Source organism: Neolamprologus multifasciatus, chromosome 7 (genome assembly GCF_963576455.1).
Source record: "Neolamprologus multifasciatus chromosome 7, fNeoMul1.2, whole genome shotgun sequence".
NCBI classification, from domain to species: domain Eukaryota; kingdom Metazoa; phylum Chordata; class Actinopteri; order Cichliformes; family Cichlidae; genus Neolamprologus; species Neolamprologus multifasciatus.
Genome location: NC_140445.1, coordinates 23,507,409 through 23,534,488, shown reverse-complemented (window position 1 = coordinate 23,534,488; position 27,080 = coordinate 23,507,409). Strand labels below are relative to the sequence as shown.

The following is a 27,080-nucleotide window of genomic DNA, read 5'->3' as shown; positions in this document are numbered from 1 at the left end:
TATTCAAAATAAATGAATGTGTATCATTGATTTGAACATGTGACAAATACACATTATAGATAGGTTACTTGAACAAAATTAAGTCTGACAACTTAAGACTGAAGAGTAAATTATGTTTGTGTGTGGATTGACCTAGCATTTGTAATATTAAATAAAAGCAGTTGGGAATAAGTCGCCCTAATAACCATAATGCAGAAAATCATGTGTCTCATGCTTAACATGTCCCCTTGCAGTGCTCCTACAAAACCTACGCCTGCCAATCCTTTGTCGTTATGTAGTGCAGGAATACCATGATATTATCATTCTGTTCATACATGTGTTTGCATTTATGAATGCTGCAGGAAAGAGCGGTCCAGAGTGTAAGCACTGCAAGGCCGACCCTGACGCAGAGTGCCGTTTCTGTTCCTGCTGCGTGTGTGGGGGGAAGCAGGACGCTCACATGCAGCTGCTGTGTGATGAGTGCAACATGGCGTTCCACATCTACTGCCTCAACCCACCGCTGGCCACCATCCCAGATGACGAGGACTGGTGAGAGAGAGCGCCGCTCGACATTTTGCTGCGAGATTTTGAGCCTCGCAGTCATTTAACCAGGAAAAAGCTGATGAGTGCTGTTTAAATGTGGGCTGAAATGTATTAGTGTAGTAATTAAGCGGTGATTGAGGGTAAAATCAATATATAGTAATGAAACCATGCACTCACAGGTGGGAGTTAATCTAATCTTTGAAAGACTTTCTGCCAAACAGATCTCCACGCCTTCTTGGCATCATTTTCTAAAATGGCGCAAAGCTTCATTATCTTGCATTCTGGGTTTTGCCTGTTTCTCCCACAGTATTGCAAAGAAGTCAGAGATTATTGGAAAAACAGTTCAGATACTGATAGTATCTGGCACGGAGAGAAGATAATACTAATGGCTTTGAAAATAAACATTTTTAATTTTTTTGTCAGTGTGGGAATTTAGAAAAAAAGCTTAAGAAAGATTAAATCATGGTAATTCTTAATAATTAAGGTTTACAAAGAGCTCGGGTAAGGCATGCTTTGAGAACAGCTCGGCCTGCTTTTCTGTTGTTCTTTGTATAAGTAAACAACCAAAAAAAAACAAGACCCCTTCATCTATCGTTTTTTTTTCTTTTTCTTTCTTTCTTTCTTTTTTTTTAACTTTTTGATGCATTTTCGTAACGTCCACAAAATTTCATTCTTTTACATTATGTTTCCTAAACTTAAAAAAACTTGTAGATCAGGGATGTCAAACACATTTTACATTATGGGCCACATACAGTTCACTTGGATGTTTGTAGGTCAGATCAGTGATTAGATCAGATCCCTAAGATACCATAATATAAGAAAGAAAAGTGCAATTTCAACAATATATCTGTTTTTATACATGATAAAGAAATGCTGCTTTAGTTAATGAAAGAAATGTCAGTATGACTCTTGTGCTTAAATTGTAATAAATAAAATATGTAAATAATTTTATAACTGGAAAAAGATCTGGTAACCATTGCTTATTGACCGTCCTGTAGTTATGAAACATGAATTTTGTGTTAAATAATAGAAAATGTCCCCTTTTTTGTGTGTGTGGACCCATTGTTTAAAAAAAACAAAAAAATCTGAATTTTCTTTCATTATTAGCACATTTTAAATTTTTTTACACGACTGTCAAATTCTGTTCATATAAATCAGGGCTCTCACTCTCATTTTAGATCCCGGGGAGCATAAAGGCTAATTTGATCTTAAATTGGCTGGGCCACTAAATCTATGGGATTTAAGTCCTTAAAAAAAAACACCCCAAAATTGTTGCTTTTTCTTTTAGTGTAAACCTGTTCAAGGAAATTTTGTTCGCATATCACGAACTACTTATTATGTCTGTTTTTTTCTTCTTCTCTACATTACAAAGTAGTGCTGCTGTTGTAAATCAAAGAAACCCATTAGTACTGCTTCTTGGGCTCACACTTTGAGAAATTAAGTACTGGCAGCTCATTATCCAGACATTTTGTCATAATTAGAAAACAGAAATTATGTTGTTGTTTTTTTCTGTAGGAGGAAGAAATACTAACAGTACATTTAAAAAAAACACCTCAAGTCAGATAATCAGCCAATAGTAGCTATTTGTGGATATACTGGTATTAATATTTATAGCAGCTGATCAATTATAATTTTATAAGTAAAGAGGAGGCGCGACAGATATTTTTTAACTATGTTGTAAGTGTTGATGATGCATACTTTCCTCATCAGAGGGCACAGTTTCCATGTTGGCAACACTTGTTGAAGCTGATCAAAGCAGAGTTGGGCAGAACGTGAATGTGTAACCCACGCATATATCATAAAATAATATAAATGTCAAATGTTATGAAGATCTAAGTTTCGCGTGTCTGAAAGACAAAAATATCGGCCAATATAAATCACAATTTTAAAATCCCCAAATATTGGTGTTGCTATCAGTCTTAAAACTCCCATATATGTTAAGTTGTAACATTGTTGCTGCAGTTTTTTGATTTTACAAAGCCAGCCAATGGCCAGAGTAGAGGCATTTGTAGGCTGGCCTAAAATTTTAGGAAGCACTGACGGAAATTGTTTCCTTCTTATTTTGCCAGGTACTGTCCAACCTGTAAGAATGACACCAGTGAGGTTGTCAAGGCAGGCGAGAAGCTTAAAGCCAGCAAGAAGAAAGCCAAAATGCCTTCTGCAACCACCGAGAGTCAAAGAGACTGGGGAAAGGTGAGACCCAAGGGCACCCTAAGGCACACATACAGCAAACGTGGACAGACAGCTGCTCTGTAAGAATGAAAGCGAATTTCAATAGAAAGCTGGAGGGAAGAGTTTATATTGTCCTGAAGAAGCAAAGGCCATGTAGACAAATACAAATAAAACAATAACAAAGCAGTTTTTTTTTTCTCCTCAAAGGGCTTTTGTCTGTTTTATTATCAAAACACTAAAAGGTGCTTCACTCCATCATTGGCTATGAGAGACAGAAGAGGCGTTTTACATCTCAAAAATCGAATAACCAGATTACTGAAGGAACTAACGGTGAACATTTATACTTCCAGTGTAGTATATTTTATAATGGAAACAGTATATTTACATAGAAATGTTCATAATGTTTTAACATGACTTACTTTACTTTAATGTTTGTTTCCTTACAGTTCATTTCTGTTGTGAGTTTGATAGTTTGTTTAGCCTTTGAAGTCTGGAAAAAAATAGTTTTAGTTTAGTAGCTTCGGTGTTAGCTTTCATTTTTTATTCATTATTATAATAGATGTGATCTTTGTCATAAGTGAGATAGAAGAAATTAACAAAGCAAAACACTTTAGATACTCTGAGTTTCTGTAAGCATGTGCATGAAAGTCTCACCAGACTAAAATTAAATATATTTACAGTATAGTTTTGTTGTTTTACGTAGTTTTGTGCAGTAGTTTTCATGTTTTTAAGGTGAAGCTTTTATTTTTGTTTTAGTGATACACAATTGTTTTTTCTTCACACCGTTTCAGTTTACTCTAATGACCTTACGACAAACTGCTATAAGAAGAAAGCTCAGGCCATGCAAGCAAACATCGTTGTATTTCATTCACTTTATCCAAGCTGCCTTTTCTTCAGTTTACTTTTTACATGTTTGCTGTCAGTTATTGTCTGTTGTGTATGTTGCATTATGTTTGATAGCTTGTTTCAAATTAAGTTTTCACGTAACAGACATACTCCATTTATAAGGCTTTATCGAACGTTTCATACATGTGGCTCCATGGTGTTGTGGTTAACACAATCACCTTACACACCAAAGATTCCTGGTTTGAGACCCACACATAGCCTCAGTGGGGCTCACAAGCTAGCTTACACAGTGCTGTTCCTACGCCCGGATAAATGGGAGCATTTTATTGGGAAGAACATCCGGTGTAAAATCTGTGCCAAGTCAAACATGCAGATCCATCTGCTGGGGGAGACCCCTTGGGATAAAAGGGAATAGCCAAAAGTAGCCTTTTAATAAGCAGTAGATATAATGTATTATAAGTTAAGCATTTATTAAGCTTTATACCGCCATCGCAAAGTGACTTTATAAATTCAGTCTTTCAGTCACAATATACTGATTTTGTCTCTAATATTGAATTTAAAATTTATTGTCATGTCAAAAACCGGCAGATGATAATACTGTAAATGGCCAAGCGGTCTAAACAGACATGATTGGTTTCACTTGAAAGTTTATCACAGCTTTTTCACTATTAGCAACAACTACACTGCAGCGTGGTTACACACTTTACAGCTGAGTAAATAAAGGTTACTGCTGCTAAAGGCATTCATTTTTATGCTACTGTGGTTACTCCTGTCTTACACCAAAAGCCTCACACTCCACACCAAACCCTCTAAGTTGGAGTGAGTCACTGATGCAATAGTCACACTCTTCAAAGATGGGGACCGGGTCTGCCACCACTCACGGTCAGCTACCGTCTTCAAAGCAACTTCGATGCAAAGCAGCAATGAAATAACAATAACATGTGTCAGGCAATTTTGAATGGGGTTAAATTGGCAATTAGATGCAATCTGTTTGTGATAATGTGATTAGTAACTGAGATAAACTGGTGAAAATTTCAAGTCTGTTACTGTCAACATACACAGAACTGTGCATTAAGCAGAAATTCACATTCATTATTTACAATCTGAGACTCTCTCAGACTGTGTGTTGGCAGTCAGTCTTTGTGTAGAAATGACGATTACTTGTAAACTGTGTGAGAGTGATTTTAGTCAATCCAACAGAATAGAAATTCAATCCAATCACAGAGCAGGCACTGACTTTTTAGTAGTGGCAAGGTGGTCTTATTTCTACTCTGGTGTGACTGAGCACAGGTGCAGATACGCTGTGGTTACCTTACAGAAGGCAAACTGTTGAACGTTTAATCCTCAATCCTAATTAACGATCTGTTTGGTTTTTGCCGCTGCTCCTCCACACTCTGTGATTTGCCGGCGCTCTGAGCTAACGCTAGCTGTTCTCTGGCTGGTCTGATGAGTCACTGCAGTTTGGTGCACTGCATATATCAGCGACATTTGTTCGTGTTTTTGTGTCTTTTTTTTAATATTTGCCTATTAGTCAGTTGTTATTAGTCAATTATTAGTATTTTTGGATGCCTTAATGTCCTGGTTTATAATGCCACTTTGTCAAACGTGTTGATTCACAAAACGCTTCAATAAATAAAGTGAAGGATGAAATTATGAATTTGACTGAAATTTGCCTTTTCTTCTTTTTTTTTTACAATATGGCCAATTGAGTTGTATATAGTTAACTTGCACATTAGTATATATGCACAAATTTGGCTTCATAGTTAATGATAATCTGCTTTACTGTATTTTTGCTTATTTTTTTTAATGCAGTAAACCAACCAACCAGAACTACATATACAATATCTAAAATATCATATTAATTTATCATATGTCAGCTAAAACTAGCATTTTGGTTAAAATGTTTGCACATTCTGGTGCATTAACCATTACAGAAACATTTAAAAAAAAATTTTTTTTGGTAATTACCAGTACTGTTAAATTTAGGGCAGCTGTGGCACAAACCTTACACTATGTGAAGGTCTAATAAATTTGTTAAGTGCTGTGGATATATAAATATGTATGAGCAGAATATGTAATTATATATTCTGAGCAGCGTTTGGTAGCTGCGGCTCAAGTGAAGGACAAAAAGTTCGCAGTGATGCTCTGTGCTATAGATTTATTTTTCAAACCACACCGCTTTGCTTCACAATTTAATCTAAAACGGAACAGAAACGGGCACCATTGTGTAAATGAGAGGTCAAAAAAAAGGTGAAGTGTCAGACATCATTTTCTCATTACAGGCCAGACGATCGCCTATTGATGTGTTATTGATTATGAAGGGTTTTGATTATTATAATGAGTGTGAACTTGCTCCATTCACTTTTTCAAGGCGTTAGAAGGTCGCATTTAAACTTCCTACTTGGCAAAACAACAACTGCATCCTTGTATCTGCTGAAACAGAAAATGAGACAGGGAGACTTCTCCCGCTCACTTAGTTGCTTATTTAATTTGAATCTCTTCTAAGCATGCTGTTAAATATGTTCCTCAAAATCCCCTCAGACTCTTCTCATGGCCTGTTTCCATCCTGGCCTTGCTGTCTCTCTGACGCTCTGCTCCGCGGTGTGTGTAATGTGAACAATGCCATTAAGCATGACTTAGCCACTTTCCTGGAACTGCCAGTGGAAAATAACTCCTTTCTTTACCAGAATGCTCCCTTTCTCGGTGGACTAATTGAAAACAGCCTGGCTTGTGTGTTTGGGCACATTTATGCGCCCTGAGTCATGCATTTACACTAGACTTTATCTTATTAACACGATTTTAGAACCCTTAAAATAAAACGCTTTTCCTCGCAAAAGCTGTCTTGCATTCTGACTTTCAAGAACTGTATATGCCACCTAAATGGGATCCTGATTGCTGTTAAAATATAACTGCTGATTAAGCTACCGTACATTTGATATTTGCATGACCGCTGTGCTAAACGAATGCAATATAAAGGCATTTGTGCTTATTTTGGTATTTTTTTGTGCACATCTTTGTTCTTTCTTCATATAATTGCAGGGTATGGCCTGTGTGGGGCGTACTAAAGAATGCACTATTGTTCCTTCAAACCACTATGGACCCATTCCTGGTGTTCCTGTTGGTACCACTTGGAAGTTTAGAGTTCAGGTTAGCTGGCGTTATTGTTTTTTTTAACATTGCATGATAATCAGATATATTTTGAACATTTAAAGAAAATCATGCCTCACTCTGCACTTCTGTTTCTCCTTCCGTGTATCCCCCTCAGGTGAGCGAGGCAGGGGTTCACAGGCCACATGTTGGCGGCATCCACGGGCGCAGTAACGATGGCTCCTATTCGCTGGTGCTGGCTGGAGGCTTTGAAGATGAAGTGGTGGGTCCTATAATGTTTCTCTCCCCGTGCTAGTTTATTGTGAATCTTGCACGTTTGCCTGCTGTTCGTGATGTTATGGTCACTGTGATCTGTGGTAGGACCGGGGAGACGAGTTCACCTACACGGGCAGCGGGGGTCGTGACCTCTCAGGAAACAAACGGATCGGAGAGCACTCTTTTGACCAGACGCTGACTCACATGAACAGGTGGGGCACTTGGTTGTTTCTGATGTCCATGCTTCTTAATATGAAAAGCTGCCTCACTTCAGGTTTATTTGCTTTAATCTCTTGATTTAAATAACAACATGAAGTATAGCCTTCACACTCATTGTCTCGATTTTTAATTAGTAAATAAATCCTTATTTCTGTACTGAAAAAAGGATTTCTCAACCATTAAGCCATCATTTCTTGTAATTCTCACATTTAATAAAGATAATTCTGTGTTGCCCGACCCCTCCAGGGCACTGGCCTTAAACTGCGATGCACCTCTGAATGACAAAGACGGAGCAGAGTCCAGGAACTGGCGAGCAGGAAAACCTGTACGAGTGGTCCGCAGCTCCAAAGGTCGCCGCATTAGCAAGTATGCTCCCGAAGAAGGAAACCGCTACGATGGCATTTACAAGGTATCGCCAAATCTTGTCCACCAGAAATACATCTGCTTACTGCAAGCAGCACTGCATAAAATACAGTGTTGATATAGAGTGCAGGTTGTGTACAAACTTACAGAATGATTGAAGTTTTAAAAGCTGCCTTTGAAGCTATATGGGATCCTATTACAGCCGTGTTTCTATAACTAACACTGCGCTTCTAAATCTTCATCTTCTTCTGTCTTAGAAACCGTTTGTCACCAGTCTTAAGTCAGAGCTGCTTCAAAACTTCAGTTCACTTTTTTTTGAATGAAATTTGCTGTGGTTGATGGCGGCTCGTAGGTGGTAAAGTACTGGCCAGAGATCGGGAAGTGTGGTTACTTGGTGTGGAGGTACCTGCTGAGACGAGATGATCAGGAGCCAGCGCCTTGGACCCCTGAAGGTGTGGAGAGGATCAAGAAACTGGGCCTTGCTGTTCAGGTTAGATATGTGTCTTAAATTAGGCATGTGTGTCTTTGTTGGTGCACTTCATCTCCACTTTTCAAAATTAGGTTCAACCTTCTTTGTCTCTCCCTGTGTGTCTGCAGTACCCCCCAGGCTACTTGGCGGCCATGGCCAACAAATCAAAGAAGGAGGCTTGTGCTCGACCCGGTCGGGGCGGCCGCAGTAAGCACTATCCCGGGAGGGGGAGGCCACGGAGGCAACGCAAGATTAAGGAGAAAGAGGAGAACGATGACAAGGAGGAGGACGGCGACGAGCATCCAGTGGCCAATGTGGAAGAGGAGTCTCCACAAAGTAATGGAGTGCAGAAGACAACAAGAGATAGTGGTGGGTGCTTTTAGAAGCTCAAAGCAGGTCAGACAAGGTATTGTGAGACGAGGACAGGTGAGACCAGTGTGATCACTGAAACTGTTTTGAAGATGGGAAATGAATATTTAAAAGCACAAACTCCACTAGGATATTTTTTTTACCTAGCTATACACCATTGTAAATATTTCTATTTTTTTATTTCTTTTTTAGTCTCCGAGGATAGATCCTTCTGTTTCTGAAGTCTTAGTTTGTTTTCTCAGCAGAGTCAAAACCGGTGGAAGAGCCTCCTTCTAAACGGGTGAAGATAGAGGAAACCTTCCAGCTGTCAGAGCAGCAGCAGCAGTTGATCCAAGAGGACACAGCCAACAAGAAACTCTGGGATGAAGCCATGGAGCACCTTAAAGAGGGACCGGTATAAAATTTAGTATACCACAATACACATCTCTGGTTTATGTTTATAAAAAATGTTAAGTATCTCACACAGCAACTCGCTTCATGTGCTCTAAATAATCAGTCTTCTCGATGTAAGAAGATTTACTGACTGATTTTGAGCCTGTCTGTTGCTGTTGCTTTAAAAGTGAAGCAGGTTAAAAAGGCAGCAACATCGCCATAATTCAAAATTGCTACAACGTTAGTGTGTTTGTTTCTTTCCCACCTTCATTCCTTTGACGTTTCTTTTTGAAGAATTTCCTTCGCAAGATGGAGCAGATCTTCATGTGTGTGTGCTGCCAGGAGTTGGCCTTCCAGCCCATCACCACCGTCTGCTCACACAATGTTTGCAAGGTATAGGATTTTTTTTTTTTTTTTAACTATTATGTGGACATGCTGCGGTTATTGTTTGTTGATTATTATTTCATTTTGACTTTTTGTTTCACTAGGTTTCCACATTAGGTGTGCTTGTTTCAGTTTAGCTTTTTATTGTTTGAAATGTTTAGTTTGTATAAGCCTCAGTGTTTTAATCTTTTTAAGTATTATGCCAGAGGGAATGATTTTCAGCAAGTACGTCAGTACAAGTATAAACATGTTGATCAAAGCTTCATCGGACTTCAAGTATTAAACAAATACTTAAAATAAGAAAATTTTACCTATATTGTATATTTTAGTTTTTTGTCCACATTCACAAAATCACATATAACTTTTAATATTTTTCAAGGATCTAGTTTATTACTTTATTATTTTCATTAAAAATGTTTGTTTTTTTTTCACATGTTGTTTCAGTTTTTTGTTTGTGATGCCCATTATATGGTGTTTTAGGGTGCGTGAAAGCAAAAAAAGCCTGTTGTTAGGTGGTTGCCAGGCAACTTGATAACATAATATGTCGCGCACAATTGAAGTCTTGCGAATATAAATTAGATTTTATTGTTGAGAAATAAAAATGTTTGATGCAGTGTGTTATAGGTGCATAATTTTTAAAAAAAGTTTATTTAAGCCTGTTGCTCTGTGGTTGCTTGGCAACATGATCACATCAGAATATATGATGAGGATGAGAACCTTCAGGGGCTCAGGTGTACATGTGTACTAAGTTTTCTTAGTCAGCTCCTGATTGTGTAGGGGGAGAACAAACACACAGTCTTCATGTATTACAGTAACGTTCACCCTTCTCTTCACAGACCTGTCTCCAACGGTCGTTTCGGGCAAAGGTGTACACCTGCCCCGCCTGCCGCCACGACTTGGGCAAGGACTACGTTATGACCCAAAACAAGACGCTTCAGATGCTGCTCGACCAGTTCTTTCCCGGCTACAGCAAAGGCCGATGAGGTCGAAATCACGTTTATAAGTAGGATACACGCACATAAGCACCCATTCTGTGCACCCTCGCATACTGTCAAGTACCTAGAGCTCCACTTTAAAATGCATTGCACACTCATAATGTACTTACCCACGGGCTAATGTATATTGCATATACAGCCATTTATGTATACAATCATTCATACACAAACAACCTCAGTAGGGACTGACCTCATCTGTTGAACTTGGACTGTCTCCATCAGCATCACCAGCCTGAAAAATCAACCGAGGACATTTTTTAAAACTTCCTGCCACACGAACGCACACGAAAACCAATGCACAAAAAAAAAGAGTCCCCAAACTCACGCTCACACTGGCCATCTCAACAGTTTTTCCCTTTCCACCGTGTTGTCCACCGGTTCAATTAATTGCGTTATGCCGTCAGAGTGCAAATTCTCCCCCGGCAACATCACGAGCTCAGCAGTTAAGAGTTTAGTTTCCTGCCACCCTGTTTGCATTTTGTGTACCATGCATGCAGCTTTACGCCAAAGCACTGAGCCAATCGGAGCCGTTTCTGAGCTGGCTAATAAAAAGTGGCCGGTGCTAGGAGGCGGCGGAGGTGAGTAGGTCGTTTGACTGAGAGGGTGCCCACAGAGTTGATCTGTTGTTAACGTGCATTTATAATGAAATGAAGCACACTATGTCTTATTCCCATGAAGCACTTTATTACCGACATGTGGAGCAGGCTTGTTTTGTAGGTTAATCAGGAGCAAGTGCTAACATCCTGCTCCTCATGTCACTTGGAATAATGCCATTGCTTTGCCTTGAGCTAACGGGAATAGCAGATGTCTCACCAGGGGTAACTTTCCTTGTATTGGCAGGGAACACAAATTGGCAACTGCATCCAGTTTGTTTAGAGTGCTGGAAAATGTATGGTTCCAACAAAGCTGAAAATTTTACATACTGATGAGACGCACCAGTGAGTCCCCTCTTTACGTTTTATGTGGAGTCAGAAAAGCCATTTGCTTTAATAAAGACACAAGGCCACAGGGCCGATTATGGGCAAGGATTGCAGGAGTGTTCTGGTGTTTTTCAACGAATGCTTTGATGTAACAGGAATAAAAGACTAAAGAGTTTTTAGATGCACTTCTGTTTCAGTGACTGGTGTCCCTGCACTCAAGAAGGCCTTCACATAAAGCTGGTTGGTCTTTATTGTTCATCTGCTGCTGTTCTACCTGTTAGTTAATGGTTGGTGGAGAGCTCTGGAGGTGTCCAGCATGATGTTATTCTCTATTTTAGAAAACTACTTTTTTAAAATGCTTTTTTTAAATTAAAAAAAAAGATTTTTTTAATATATATATTTAGCGACCCATCCCTGATGTTAAACTAGACTACTAAAAGCACTTGGAGTGCACTGCATAAATCATTAGCTTCTTTGAGTTTGAGACACTATAACAATACCTAGTCTAGGATACTACTGACACTCAAAAATATTCTTACTTATAAGTTGTTTGGGTTTTTTTCTTTCTTTCAATGTTTGACCATAAATCACATTAATCCCCAATTGTTATTGAACTTCTTGTTCTTTATTTGTATGTTTGGCTGCATAGTAACACGTGGTAACAGTCCTGTCATCACCTGTTGGACCCAAACACAGCACATCCTCACCTCCATGTTCACTTACCTTGTGTTATTTTTTTCTGCTGTTGCCTTTCATCAGATATTGAGACATTGAATTCAGAAGCCTCTGTGCCCTCTGACAGTATCATACTTTAAAAAGGTGTTGCTTTAATTGTGAGCGCGGGAGGCAGATTCGCACCTCTTTCGAGTGCTGATATGGTACTTTAAAATGTCCAGGGTTGGCAGGTCTGATAGCAGCTTTAACAAACGCCTCACGGAGAGCAGCAGCGGCGCAGTCTCGGACAGAGGTCACCTGGAGCGCTGACGTTCGGTTCGTGCATCCGAGTCGGCTTTGTGGGAAAAATGTAGCCCTTAAGGTGCAAAAGCCTTCGAGGCACAGACGTGTTTTGCGTAAAGCTGAGATGAGGGCAGCCTCAGCTTTTTTCTCTTTTTTTTTAAACTCTGCTGACATTCAGATCAGAGGTGAACGCTGTCTTGTCTGACCCCCTCCCCTCCCCCTCGAACCTCCCCCTTCATTGGCAGGCTGTTTGTTTGTGGTGATGTCCTTGTTTCTGCTCAATCCTTCAGGATTTTCTTTTTTTTGTTGGGGTTTTTTTTGGTTTATTTTTTTTTCTCTTTTTTTATTAACATGCAAGTACAGATGCTACTATGGTCTTTAAAGCTAACTGTGATGTGCATTACTTCCACTGTTGCTTAATATTGTTCAGATTTATTTCTTCTTGCATTGACTGGCAAGCTGATACCCCTCCTTCCTTTCTCTGCCGTGACCTTTGCTTCCTCCTCCTCTCACTCCACTGTCTCCTGCCCTCCGTGAACCTACAGTACTAACAACTTTTAGACGTCTTGTGGACGCTTGGCTTCAGTGCTGTGTTGTTTTTTGGGGTTTTTTTGTTTCTTTTTTTATTGCACTCTGAAGAGAAAAAAGTTTAAGAAGTCACATTTGATTTTCCTAGAATGCTTACTATTATCTGTGTCTGCACACCTTTTTTTTTTTTTTTACTCAGCCATTTTAGTTGCTTCTGTTTTAATCATTAGTCATGTTTTTTTTATGTTGGCGACTTCAAACATTTGCAGCAAACGCCAGTCTGAGGAGTTTTATTGCTTCATATTGTGATCTGAAATTTTATACATGTCATGATATTAATTGATATGTACCTATTAAATATTTGGATTCAAGAAAGCAATGTTTTGTAATAGTATTTTTTTTTGTATTAACGAGGTAGGATAAACACAGTGTAAACTTCATCCTATTCTTTTTCAAGCTCTTCTTTTTACTGCTTATAATGTATTTTGTTATTATAGTTAAAATTATTAATTCAAAATAAAACAGTCAGTAAATCCATCTGACTGTTTTACAGGTAACACAAATATCCAATCAGTCTCCTTGTTGAGGTCAGAGGAAAATGGCCAGATTGCTTTGAGCTGAAGGCTCGAAGCTCAACAGTAACTCAAATAATTAGTCATTACAACCAAGGTAAGGAGACCAGCATCTCTGAATGCATGTCAAACCTTGAAGCAGATGAGCTACAGCAGCAGAAAAGTCACAGCAGGTGCCGTTCCTGTCAGGTAAGAACAGGAAACTGAGGGTACAGTTCACACATGCTCACCAAAATTGGAAAAATGTTTCAGGTCGGATGGTTTTCTATCTCTGCTGCATCAGACGGTAGGGTCAGAAATGTTCAGTAACTAAATAAAAGTATGGATCTATTCTGCTTTTGTGTAAACAGTTCAGGCTGGTGGTGATGATGTAATGAATTGGGGGATATTTTCTCAGCTTTGGGCCCCTTAGTGTCAGCTCGATTCAGTTCAGTTTTTGTTTTTATAACACCAAATCACAACAACAGTCGTCTCAAGGTGCTTTCTATTATAAGGCAGAATCTCTACAATAATACAGAGAAAACTCCAAGAATCAGATGAACTCCTTTGAACAAGCACTTGGTGACAGCGGGAAAGAAAAACTCCCTTTTAACAGGAAGAAAGCTCCAGCAGAACCAGGCTCAGGGAGGGGCGGCTGTCTGGCGTGACCTGTTGGGGCTGAGGAGAGGAGGACTGGACAACAGACACACTGTGGAAGAGAGCCAGAGATTAATAATAACTAATGATTAAATGCAGAGTGGTGTGTGTAAACACACTCGTTTAAACACCACAGCATTTCCGAGTACTCTTACTGGCCGTGCCCATCCCTTTATGACCACAGTGTACCCACTGTCTGATGGCTGCTCTCAGCAGGATCATAGTTTCTTAAACATTACAGTGAAATTTCCTCTACAGTCATAAGATCTCAATGCATATGAGCACCTTTGGGATGTGGAGGAATGGGAGATCTTTGCCACAGAGAATTAAAGCAGTTCTGAAGCCAAAGGGAGTCCATTCCAGTACATAATAAAGTGGCAAGTGAGTGTAAATCCCATGACTCCCGGTTGTCAAGACATCTATTGAATGTATTTAATTATTTAACAATGTAGGGCACCAATAGAGGAAATTACTGGTTTCCTGTCAAATTTAAGATTCTACTAGAGTTCAAAAGCTCTAACACAGGTAAGACTTGAAATTTCACTACAGCATTTCATACTATTACGAAATGCTACTACTACGATACAATTCCAATTAATGCAAGCTACCCTTAGGAAGACTGGCCATCTGAAAATGAACACCTACTCCCATTTGAGCCATTTTTGCCACATTTCAGTGGTCAAAATGTAGTTTAGTCATTTCTGATCTTAGAAATGTTGGCTGTGATCACTTAATAGGTCTTCATCAAAATTGTGCTTGTCAGTTTATGGGCAATAATCTGTGAATTGGGATTGATTGTCAGCTGGATAAGGTACTATGTCACCTGGTTATTTTTTTTATTTTTTCCAGAATAAAATCTGAAAAGGCAGTCTTCTCTTTGCCATATTGAAAAGGAATTATGTAACTTAAATCAACACTTCATCACCATTTTCTACTGTTAACAAGAAACAAGAAAAAGAGATGATTTAAGCTTTGTGTCTACAAATTTTTAGCACTAAATCTTTAAGTTTGCCTTTAAGTGATGGTTTGGTCCAGATCTGAGCGAGGGCATTACTGAGCTCCTGGACAGTCTAGAGGTACGGCCTGGTGCGTCAGGTGGACCAAAACATAACCTCCCAGATGTGTTCTGTTGGGTTTAGGTCAGGTGAGTGTGGGGGCCAGTCAATGGTATCTGTTCTTTTATCCTCTAGGAACTGCCTACATAATCTCACCACATGAGAGCGATCATTGTCGTGCATCAGGAGGAACCCAGGACACACTGTACTGGCAGGGACTGGCAGTGAGTCCAAGAATATCATCCTGATGCCTAGGGACAGTCAGGGTGCCATTGCCTAACCTGTAGAGGTCTGTTTGTCCCTCCATGGATAGGCCCCCACAGGCCATCACTGACCCACCACCAAACTGGTCATGCTGAACAATGTTACAGGCGGCATAACGTTTTCCACAGCTTCTGCAGACATGTTCACACTTATCACATGTGCTCAGGGTGAACCTGCACTCATCAGTGAAAAGCACATGGCACCAGTGATGGAACTGCCAATTCTGGTATTCTATGGCAAATCCCAATCCGACTCCGCGGTGCCAGGCAGTGAGCACAGGGCCCACTAGAGGACATTGTGAAGTCTGTTTCACACCAGTTGTGTGCTGGAGGTCATTTTATGGGGCTCTCGCTTTGCTTGTCCTGTTGTTCCTTGTATAAAGGGGCAGATAGCAGTACTGCTGATGGGTTCAGGGCCTTCTACAGCCCCATCTAGCTCTTCTCGAGTAACTGGCTGATTCCTGGAATCTGCTCCATGATCTTGAGACTGTGCTGGGAGACAGCAAACCAATCTGTACATGTTATTGTGCCATCCTGGAAGAGTACGACTATATGTGCAACATCTGTAGGGTCTTGGTATCACCTCATGCCACCAGTAGTGATACTGACCCTAGTCAAATGCAAAATATGTGGGGAAAAAACAAAAGATGAAGAGTGTGAGTAGCTTCCACCTGTAAAATGATTCCTGTTTTGGAGGTTGTCTCATTGTTGGCCCTTTAGTGCACCTGTTGTTAACTTCATTAACCCTAAAGCGGCTGAATCTGATTAAGAACCAGCAGACCAGATCAATATCCTACAAGTTTAATTGACTTGATGCTGTACTCTGACTAAAACGTTTTTAATTTTTTAGCAGTATATATTTTACAATTTGCCATTAAAAACAGATTACACCTTTGTAGAAATTTTATTCTATAGTACTGAAAGAATTTGTAAATGCAAACATTTACAAATTCCATTAGTTTGTCTCGTTCACGACTAAGGGTCATAAATGATACGATTTTTTTTTTATCCATACCTTTTATACATGCATTCAGAAAAACAATGGGAGGCCTGCAGGGTCCTGTTTTTGCACTCCAAGTAGAGGCACACAAATAAAAGAGAATTAAAGTGAAATATCCAACAATAAAATACATTACAGACCACAAACCTGAGATTACAGGTATAATAATGTTAATCAAGAGCAGTGCAATCACCTGTGGGTGTACCATGGGAGTCCATGGTCTTGAAGCTAATTTTAGTAAACCACACACTGTGAACACTTATTAACATGCAAATGGTTCCTCTGCAAGGTAACAGTACAGAGTACACACGTGTGAGTCAACCCAAATTCATCACACCATCTTACTGAAATGAAGGTGTGACGGAAATAAAGGCGAGAAGGAAGTAAACTTCAGAAGGGTTTAGCAACTGCACGTCTCACACGTGCAATTGCTAAACTTTAAAATTACTGTTGACTAAGATTAAAACTCAGACGGAAAGTGCATCATTACAGGGTTACAGAAGAAATACACAATTGAGTATAATAATTGTCATAGGAAACTTAGGCACATTAAAATCGGATACATAATAGAAACCCAACTTATGAAACGCAAACTACTTGAAGGCCGTTCTACCAAATTGTAAGGAAAACCTGGCTGATCTGTGGAGCCATCTAAAAGGGGCTAAAAAATCATATCGAGTGCCGTGGAGCCTCCTGGTGGTACAAGTGTATTTCACAGTCTCAATGTCTTCCCCACTGCATATATATTTGTGCGGAGCAGCACAAATCGCATTATGATGTAGCCTAGTTTTAACATGACGAGGTCAAACAAAGGTATACGATATTTAAAATGTACAGAAACATTAAAGCATCTCCCACAATCATATTTGGCATAAAAATTACCTACAAAATAAAGCTGCTAAAAACTCAAGACACCACAGCTGAATTTGAAAGCATTGGATAAACAAATACAAAGGCCAATGATCAGTTTTGTTGTTTAATTATTACAGAAGCACAACAGGTACCACTATGCAGGTGAACAACAAATTCAATACTATCATGAAAATAAAATAGTTAAAAAGGAATGCTTATCTGAGAAAAAGAAAAATCCAAACATCACATCCTTCAAAAACAAACTTTTACAATATTGTCAGATATACATGGCAGAAAGAAGCAAAAGCACTTTGGATTATTCACTTTCCTTTTTGCATTTGTACCAATATGCTCCATAAGATGTTTAACTTGAAACTGAAGCACTTACATCAGACACATGCAGTAGCTTTCATCTTTTTTCGCTCCACTTCTACTTGAAATGGATTCATTATCCAGCTCTGAAGTACCAATTATCATGAGTGTGGCTTAAAAATTTCCAAATCCACAATATTACCAGAAGGATATTGGTGCTGCAAAATGTAACCGATCCTGCTGAAAGGTTTTTGTTTTTTTTTTTAAATCAATTCAGAGGGGGAGTGGATATAGAGATATGGGGAGAAGTTTAATGTATTTTTTTTTTTAGCCAATCAAAAGAAAGCTGGAGTACCCGAGTGTAAACCTGATGACTTTTTTTGTTGTACATTCAACAAAAGACTGCTCCAACTCAATTGTGAAAGGAAATAAAGACTTGAACCTAAAAGCCATGACAACTGCAATAAGTCAAAAAAGAAAATCCCTCCTTTTAAAACGACTAAATGGAAAACACTATGAAAAAACATAAAAACCCTCAAAGGATAGATGCTGAAAACAGAAGACACACAGCTTACAATTTATTCCCTTAAAGACAAAAAGCATGGGGAGGTGAGTACTTGCATACAGAGCTACAGCCCAGGGTTTAACACAGTATGTGAGTAAGCTGCGGCTGAATGGGGAAACCATACAATAGTAAGGAAAACAAAAGACGTAAGCAGGGGAGGTTGTCTGGCGGGCTACTCCTCGTCTGAGGAATCCCTGTCAAAGTTGTAGGCCATGAAGAAAACGTCGGGTCGAGGTGGGACGAGGGCATGGCCCGGTTTCACAATCTCAAAGCCCAGGAAACTGAAGGTACGCACCAGTTTAGCTGGAATGAGAAGGTGGACACATTAAAATGATTGAAAACACATAAGTCCAAATTAACATTGTCTTACAGGGTGGACACAAAGTCAAATAGGTGAGAGAAAAAAAAAAATCTGTTGGCACATACCACGATCATCTCTGTTCTTGTAAAAGCAGACAAACACGCTAACGACTTTCAGATGTTCTTCGGCATACTCCAAGAGAGCTGCGAAACTGCAGGGAGAACAGAGGGCAGCTTAGCTTAGAAAATGGAAAACAAGCCTGCAAGAAGCACGCTCAACCACAATTGACTCTCTCGCTGAATCTGGAGCTTATCCTCAGAGGATTAGATGCGTTTTCCTGATTTCTGTATACGCTGTGCTTTTGGCTTCGCCTGCTATGTTTCATGGTCAGCAAAAATGTGATTTTACAACAGATCAAAGTTTAAAGCGTGCAAAAGCGTCAGGGTCCAATCATAATCATAAAATGCACACACCAAATATTCCAACTTTAATTGCTTGTTACTGCTCATGAGGCAGCTCACATCTGCCACCCTGGAGATCTGCAGGTATTTTCTGCATATTGCTGCTAATCAGGCCTCACCTCTCCTTGCTGCCATCAGGAAGAGGGTCCAGAGGTATCTCCACGTAGAGTGCACTGCTGCTTAGGACAGCATCCCACTGTATTGTCTTGGTAACAGTAGGACGACTTTGGAAGTGGAGTATCCCAGGGCGACCATTCCCTGGCGGTTCCTCCGTTACAGTCAACTTTCGATCCTGGAATTTAGAAACACCATGCGTGAAAACAGCAGTCTGTGACATCACATTATTATATTAACCCCTGAAAACACTGCACAAAGTGGCATTTCTTCCAACTTACTGAGTAGAGCAGTCGAGCTGAAGGAGTGTGATCCCGTGTGCCATTCCCTCGCCCACCTGGGATCTTCAGGGGTGGGAGAGGGGCATCAGGAGCACCACAGAGGCCCCGGGCCACGGGTACTACTACAGTGCAGGGACAGGCTGCAGGCAGAGCAGACAAAGAAAATGTAGTCACACAAACTGCACCCTTACTTTGTGAGGCATCTTTTGTGCAAGTACAGGCACATACATGTCACAGGACTGCAGAAAAATACATACTCGGCCTGTGTGTTCAAAGAAGAGGAGCAGAAATTCATTTCCTGTAATTTTTTTTTTCTTTGAGGATTTTGTGAAGCATTTCACATTGTGCGCTACTGAAAACTACCTGCAGGCTCTTATTCCTACCAATGAATTATAGAGGATGTTTATGGCACACAGCGGAGTCAACAAAACCCCGATGGGTCACGTGCAACTGTTTTGTTTGAACTGTGAAGCAGCTGCTGTGTCTACACCTTAACACCCTAGGCTATGGATAACCCAAACCACTGTTGCACTGGGCACACTCATCTCAAAGGAAGTTCTTGTTCTTACAGTGTTTGATCACACTGATATGCTGATTTTTTTTTTTAAATATTGTGAAGTTTAATTATCTGAAAAACAAACACAAGATTAGAAATTATGCTTACCAAAAAGGTTTTGACAAACTAAACTAGCAAAGGCTACAAACAAACACCAGCAGGTCTGGTCTTTTAAATAATTTACAGTTTCATTCCCACAACAATGGCACTATGTTTACAAAGCATCTGAAGGAGCCAGCGCACCAAAACAGAAGGATGAGGTGGGAGGCAAACAGCCACAAGCGTTTGCTTTTAAAAGTGCAAACGTGGATTTGTACTCTCAAGCTCCAGTTTGAGTGTGGTTTAAATTAACAGCTTAACACAGTCAAACGGCCAAATCCACAAACTAAACCTTTACGTGCTGTGATGCAAACTCATACATTAACACCATCTTGTGGTGTGGTACACTGACAGGTCAAAGTTCTTTGAGAACAAAGCATTGATCAAAGTAGTCTTTTTGTTATAGATGATGGTGTAACATGACTGCCTATCAACACAATAACTTAGTGATCACATAGTAAGCTGAGCCTGATTACTTTTCACAATATTGATTAAATCATCTGCTCTTTATTATTTGTTCGCCCCAATTAAATACCACTTTTCTACTGACTTTGAACACAGTAAGGGCTTTCCTATAACACGCACCTTTGTCTAGCTCACACTACAATACAGGCACCATGGGAAACTGGTGTTTGGGATCTTGCCCAAGGACACTTCAACATGTAACACTAGAGGAGCAGAGGGCTGACCTCCTGACCTTGTGGCTAAACTTAAATCTGATGTTAGATAAAGCACTGCTTTATTCACGCTCTACTCTGCTTAGTGTGAATACAAAAGCAGCATCACATCCACACAATTAAGGAGCAGGAATTGAAGAAAAACTAAGGAAATTCTGACTCTTTTACCTTAAAAAAAGTAAAAGAACAATCTCCAATTGAAGTGATTAGACAAAAAGGAACGATTTAATAAGAATTTTAAATATTTCAGAGATGTTTCAGTAATACGTACAGTAGCTGTGACATAAATTAATACTCTAATGACTACTTAATAGAACTTCTATCCTATTTTTTTGTCTGTCATTTAGAAATTTGACACCAAATGATAAAAACCACCCCAAAAAGTCTTCAGTATTGAGCGTCCTCTTCGGTTACAGTGTTATACGTGTGCGCATTTATAATGGTACGTCCATCATTGTGTACAGTAATCTTCTCACGTCACCTTCAGTAAAATGGCAGTTGCGTAATAATTTACCGAGTCAGCTCACGATGGCAAAGTCAGCAAAACGTGTTCACCTTTTTAAAATCAGTCTAGTGGTATCATACCTCTCGCGTCAGTTCTTTATTTATCTGGGGCCACCAAATGTTTACGGGAACAGCGTTGTTTCCCTGTTTCAATGCTCACAGCCCGATATGAGACGAGTTTTAAGCATTAACAATGTCACACGACAGCTGCCGTATAAAAATCTGCTTCATTCAAGAAGGATATCAGTTTACGTTGTCGGCACGTATTTCACAACATGATGTATTAAATTGCGTATTTTCTTTTTACTTTCTTTGATAAAACGATTAACTGTTAAATGCTGCCTACTTGCTAACTGCAGTGACGCAACTCAAGTTCAGCGATGTCTGCGGCTAACGTTAACTAATGCTGGTTAAACTGCTTCTCGGGGTCACACAACAAGCCTACGTACTTTCAATATGAGAGTTTTTAAAAGAATATTAAAAACACGACAGACAAAAAAGTGTGACCTAAAGGGTATATGATGATACTGCGTTTTACTTAAATGCTATTTACTTCCGCTTTTCTGGTGGGCCGCTAGCTTAGCCACCCCTCCCCCCACATCGCGATTAGCTGTTAGCTTAGTCGAGGTGATGGTACTTACTTCCCAATCATGTCACAAATACCGCTACTCAAATTCGCCATGGTAGTAAGAGGCTGCGTTTTTCCTTCTTTCTCGCGAGCAAAGCAATGACTGTTTAGGATCCGCTGGAGGTTGGATTTTACCATCCGGCCTCGGGTAGAGACACGACGGGCTGACTGCTCTCTGGTGCGCTCCACTCGGTAGTGAACGTTCAAGGAGCTGAGAGCTGGTTAAAAAAAAGAAAGTCAAGCGACACAAAACGACACAAAACACCACTTCCTATTTTCAAAATAGTTGCGAGGACGTTGCGTCTTATGCAACACATTATTTACATGATATTTTTCTTTTAGCATTTGGAAAAACACTTTATTACATGTTCTTCTTATTTACAAAATAAACGAAACTGATCTGGACTAAGATTACATTGCTGCCCGCAACAATGAGAAAGTCGAAATAGATTATTTCTAATATAACAATAACCTAGTATTCTAGCAATACATCAGTGATTTCTGTCTTAATAACTATATGTCATAAAAGTACTTTATTCTCTGTATATTTTATTCATTTCAAATTAAAAATATTAACGGGGACTATTATTGTGAAAGAGGAAAACGCATTAAAACAGCTATGCCTATTTAGAGCTAACTTTACATTACCAAGCTAATGCTAACCGTGTTAAAAATGCTAACGGAAAAGATATTTTAGGGTGCTAATGTAGAATCTCACATTTACCAATATCTGAGAAAACTGACTCTCCCTAATATGTGACTGGAAAATAGTAAATGTGATCTATGACAATGTCTCCTCGAAGCATAGAAACATTTATTTAAAACGGCGATTTCTTCTGTTTATATTCTTTAGCTTGTTTTATGCTAGCACACACCAGTAGAGGGGGGGCTGTGTTTACTGGGCCCGGAGGCACCTAGAGAGAAAAACTTAGAACAAAGGACTGTATATGAGGCCTATATGGTATCTGAACTCGTATTTTCCACAGTATTTGGCTGCATTGCTAAAAGAAGTTCATGTGTATGCGTTTGAACAAGTAAAAGATGCCACACTATGACCTGCAGTTTTTCCCTGATTGTATTTTCTTAGAGTATGCCCATGTCACGTTTATCTGGGTGGTTTCACTTAAAATTTAACTGGTTATAAAGGTTTTCAGATGTAATAGAAAATGATCTTACTTTTGAATTGTGTATTTGAAAAGTTAGTCAATTGTAATAAGAGCATTTCAGGAAGTCTGCTCAGGTGTGACGCTTACTTACATCACGTATTGTATTGCAAACAATACAGATGCAATAGTGCACACAAAGAATGCGATCACATCATTCCTACATTACCCCAAACATTTCTTCTGTTTCTGTATTAGTTAATGTAATAGTTGTGTATTTTCTGATTACTTCTTCCCCTAAATGACATTTCATTTTCCTAGCAATATTTGCCAGTCTTTAATCTCTATTTTCTACTTGGTTTAATTGATTGTAACTATAATGTGAAGGGTTACATGAAAAATACCACCTTTAAACTTGTGCTTATACATTTCTTGCTAGATTTAGATAGATGTTAGGTGCTTTGGTTTACATCATTTTTTTTTATCTAAGTTTAATCAGATCTATGAAATTACATCTAAGTTAATATAACAAAATGAGTCAATTTTCATTGGAAAATTAACACATTCTGTGCTAGAGCAATCGAGACATGATGGCAAGAATGACATTCAGTGACTTCGTGCGACGCTCCCTCTGTCCACCAGGTGGCGACAACATTCTAAAATTTCGTTTTAGTTCAATGATAATTGTTACAGGTTGAAATAAAAAAAAAAGTTCATTATAAGCTGCACGGAGAAGACCCCACTGATGTTGTAAAGTAGGTGAGACATACGGTGGCCCTGTGAGGCCAAAAGCGCTGCAAAAAGAAAAACACTTGCAAAAACAAAAAGCGCTGCAAAAAGAAAAACACTTGCAAAAACAAAAAGCGCTGCAAAAAGAAAAACACTTGCAAAAACAAAATGCGCTGCAAAAAGAAAAACACTTGCAAAAACAAAAAGCCTGCAAAAAGAAAAACACTTGCAAAAAGAAAAACACTTGCAAAAACAAAAAGCGCTGCAAAAAGAAAAACACTTGCAAAAAGAAAAGCGCTGCAAAAAGAAAAGCGCTGCAAAAGCACACACAACACAACGGAAATAGGAAAAAACACAACGGAAATGTTTCTGGGGAGACAATAACCGAACGGACCAGTTGACCAAAACATGCTAACAAGTGCACTGGGACTGGGAGACACTTCAACGAAGTGGAAGCAGAGCGGCCAAAGAGTAAACTTCCAAAAGTAAGTTCTGAATATTATGTCACTTATTTATGTGCAAATGTTTAATAACGAGGAACATTAAAACATTACTGTTGGCCACATGCCGGCAAAGTTATGTGACATTAGCGATGTTTGTACTTTCAGCGTTTACTTTGTTTTAAAGTCTTTACTTTATACGCCGTTAGATAGTCGACCTTAATCTTACAGAGAATGTGATAATTTTGTGGATAATTAAAGTCAGTCATATATCCACAAACACAACAGGCTGAAAGTCAGTGATGCTGCTCGGTTTGCAGTCCTGAATATCACGGCACAAGCAGGATTCACTGCACTGTTAATGTTAATTATATCATATTGCTGCCTCTGTTCGGTGGTGTTGAGCCAAACGGACTTTAACGTGTGTTTGAACGAGCTGACGGTTCACTCATTGTAGCGACTTCCACAGTCGCTAGAGCCCGGGGATGGAGCCCGCCTATTTGCCTGACGCGCTGTCAACTTTAGCAATAATGCGAGAGGTGGAATTGTTTGCTTGTTTATTAAAGTGTTTACAGAGTAATGTCATCTCAAGATTTGGACTCTTACAGGCTCTAATGTAACAAGACGAAACATGTTGTGCAGCGGTCAACAAAAACTACGGCTACCCAGCCCTCCTCTCTGTCAAAATCAAAACCAGTGAATGACAGACTGACAACGCCCTCTTAATGTCGCCGCTAGCACCCACGTGACTCCCATTACACATCACCATAGCAACCAAACAAATGAAAACCCAGTGATCATCAAAAAATTCAATACATTTAATTATGGTTCCTACACTCATTAAGCTGAAAGAAAGATGCTTTAATCACAGCAGTCACACATGTGTCCACTGTACCAGCTGGGAACTCTTCTTGTTCAGCACTCGTAATAACACTAAATTCTCCTGTTTGTAGCAGTGTGTACACCTGAGACTGTCACCTGTCTGTCTGTCCTGCACTCTGTCTCTGTTTCTTTCTCTCTGATTGTGGAATAAAAGTATGAACATGTATTTATAAGTTACACTTGTGTTTGAATCCTGCAGCTTATCACACATTTGATTTCCATGTGTGACGACTGCAAGTGTCCAGAGTGAGGACAGACTGAGGGACCCACTGCTGCACATCATCTGTGAGGCTTTGCACCCCCAATGATCCACCAGGAGAAACTCAGCAGTGTGTGAGGAAGAGGAGGAGGAAGAGCCAGCAGCAGCTGACAGATGGAGAGAATAGACAGACTGTTCCCTGTTTGTGAAGGACTGCTAGGAAAGTTTAACATAACTAACTGTCTGTCCTGAATCAGTCTTATTAGGTAATGTTCAAATAATGTTATCATCCAGTGTTTTCAGTGTGGGAGAAAGTACTCAGGGCCTTCAAGTTACACACTATGAAAGGCAGCAACAAGTTTAATATTCAGAAACCTAAAGTATGTATCAGCAGCTGAATGGAGCTAAAAATAATTGTTTGTTTCAGTTCTATGAAGCTTTGAGTATTTTGGATCAGTAGCACTGCTGTGTTTGTTGCATCATATCGCTGTAATTGTTTATATGCTTTATATATTCTGAGGTAAGTTGATCTATAGTGTTACATCATATTCTATAAGGATGTTATGTGTTTGTAGACTTTCTGCCCAGTTTGACCCATTTAGCAGAAGTCAGCCTTTTTAAGCCTCTGATATCTAATCTGTATGACTTAAAGCAGTTATGACATGGTCTGATTTTCTCACCCAATAAAGGAATATTCAATATATCAGTCTACTCTTCATTCTATCAGAAACAGTTATCACAGCTCGTACATTTGCTTCTTCCACACATATATGTAAGCATTGAGCCAAATTTAGTAATAATGCCAACATATTAAAAGAACAATATTCGTCTCTTATATATAATACATCTATATATACACTGTCACAGATACTTGAGTGTCTTTAAGGGAAGATTTAAGGTGATAGGAAATATAAATAAATGCAACTTGAATCTTTACTGAAGCTCAGTGTTTGACACAGAGTTCACTCACATGTGCTGTACCAGTGTACCTGCACATGTGATGTGACAATAGAAGTGATTTGATTTGAGAGTTCAAACTCACTGCTGTAATAACTGATAATGATTAATATAATAACTATAATATTGGCCATCTCATATTTACACTGACTTTAGTCTCATGAACAACATTAGCTAATTGTTATTTACTAGCTAATCTTATATGACTGTTCAGTACAGATATGAAGCCCAACAATCATGTTTTACAGTCCTGTGGTCTCAGCCTCAGATACTTATTAAATCACACAAAGCTCGTGTAGAAACAAACAAACGAACAAAATATGTTCTCCTTCATTTCTGTCAACCACACGTTTCCCGCTATCATGGTTGCTAGGCAACCTGGGCAGCGCGACGGAGGCTAGACCGTCCCATTTCACAAGCCTCACACTTCCGGCCTTAGCGGTCTTTGAGTACGCGGCCCTTGAGGACCGTTGAGGCTGCGTACTTTAAGGCTGCAGACCCTGAATTGGGATACAGCAATTCAGGGACTGTTTCCCAATTCAGGGTCTGAAATGGGACGGTCTAGCCTCCGTCGCGCTGCCCAGGTTGCCTAGCAACCATGATAGCGGGAAACGTGTGGTTGACAGAAATGAAGGAGAACATATTTTGTTCGTTTGTTTGTTTCTACACGAGCTTTGTGTGATTTAATAAGTATCTGAGGCTGAGACCACAGGACTGTAAAACATGATTGTTGGGCTTCATATCTGTACTGAACATAATTAAATGTATTGAATTTTTTGATGATCACTGGGTTTTCATTTGTTTGGTTGCTATGGTGATGTGTAATGGGAGTCACGTGGGTGCTAGCGGCGACATTAAGAGGGCGTTGTCAGTCTGTCATTCACTGGTTTTGATTTTGACAGAGAGGAGGGCTGGGTAGCCGTAGTTTTTGTTTTATCATAATGTTGTGAACTTTCAACCACTAAAAAAAACAAAGTTTTCTGTTCATGAAGTATACAACTTCAATTTATAATCTTAAAATTAGAAAATTCACGGGTGACAATCAAAATATTTTAGCAATAAAATAGAAATATTAATATTTAAATAAAGATCTAGTGCATACTTGTGTATTAACCATTACAGAAACATAAAATATGATTTTAGTGATTAGCAATACTGTTAACATTAGGACAACTCTCACGTAAACTAATAAATCTGTTAACCATTGTAGTTTATCGTAAGGGGATTATTTAAGAGAGACAATGTATTTAATTGACACTTTTTCAGTTTCAGTATTTTATGGAATAATATTTTAGATTAAAAAACAGAAAACAACAACAATTAAACAGAAAAATGAACCGAAAATAAATCTGGTCTACGTCAGAGGGTATCTATCTATCTGTCAATCTATCTATTTTTTTTCTTCAGTAAATTAT

At 39.2% G+C, this 27,080-nt stretch overlaps 2 protein-coding genes across 5 annotated transcripts in view; one reads left to right on the top strand and one right to left on the bottom strand.

Moving 5' to 3' along the window:
- Nucleotides 1–17,432, top strand: part of uhrf2 (ubiquitin like with PHD and ring finger domains 2) — a 50,209-nt gene extending 32,777 nt beyond the window's left edge. For 3 of the 4 annotated variants that reach the window (XM_085166504.1, XM_085166506.1, XM_085166507.1), the window contains 11 exons: nt 342–528; nt 2,592–2,715; nt 6,580–6,687; nt 6,806–6,910; nt 7,009–7,115; nt 7,369–7,531; nt 7,838–7,975; nt 8,083–8,323; nt 8,566–8,717; nt 8,990–9,088; nt 9,916–17,432. In XM_085166504.1, coding sequence (XP_085022630.1) covers nt 342–528; nt 2,592–2,715; nt 6,580–6,687; nt 6,806–6,910; nt 7,009–7,115; nt 7,369–7,531; nt 7,838–7,975; nt 8,083–8,323; nt 8,566–8,717; nt 8,990–9,088; nt 9,916–10,062 — 1,571 coding nt within the window. In that variant the 3' untranslated portion in view covers nt 10,063–17,432. The remainder of the gene's footprint in view (nt 1–341; nt 529–2,591; nt 2,716–6,579; nt 6,688–6,805; nt 6,911–7,008; nt 7,116–7,368; nt 7,532–7,837; nt 7,976–8,082; nt 8,324–8,565; nt 8,718–8,989; nt 9,089–9,915) is intronic. The other variant, XM_085166508.1, reaches the window with a different exon arrangement.
- On the bottom strand, nt 16,969–21,571 carry oaz1b (ornithine decarboxylase antizyme 1b). Its single transcript, XM_085166509.1, is given in 6 exon segments — nt 16,969–18,037; nt 18,161–18,246; nt 18,616–18,788; nt 18,892–18,978; nt 18,980–19,031; nt 21,369–21,571. Coding segments are annotated over 6 exon segments (654 nt in total). The 5' UTR covers nt 21,494–21,571; the 3' UTR covers nt 16,969–17,906.
- Nucleotides 21,572–27,080: the final 5,509 nt, after the last annotated feature.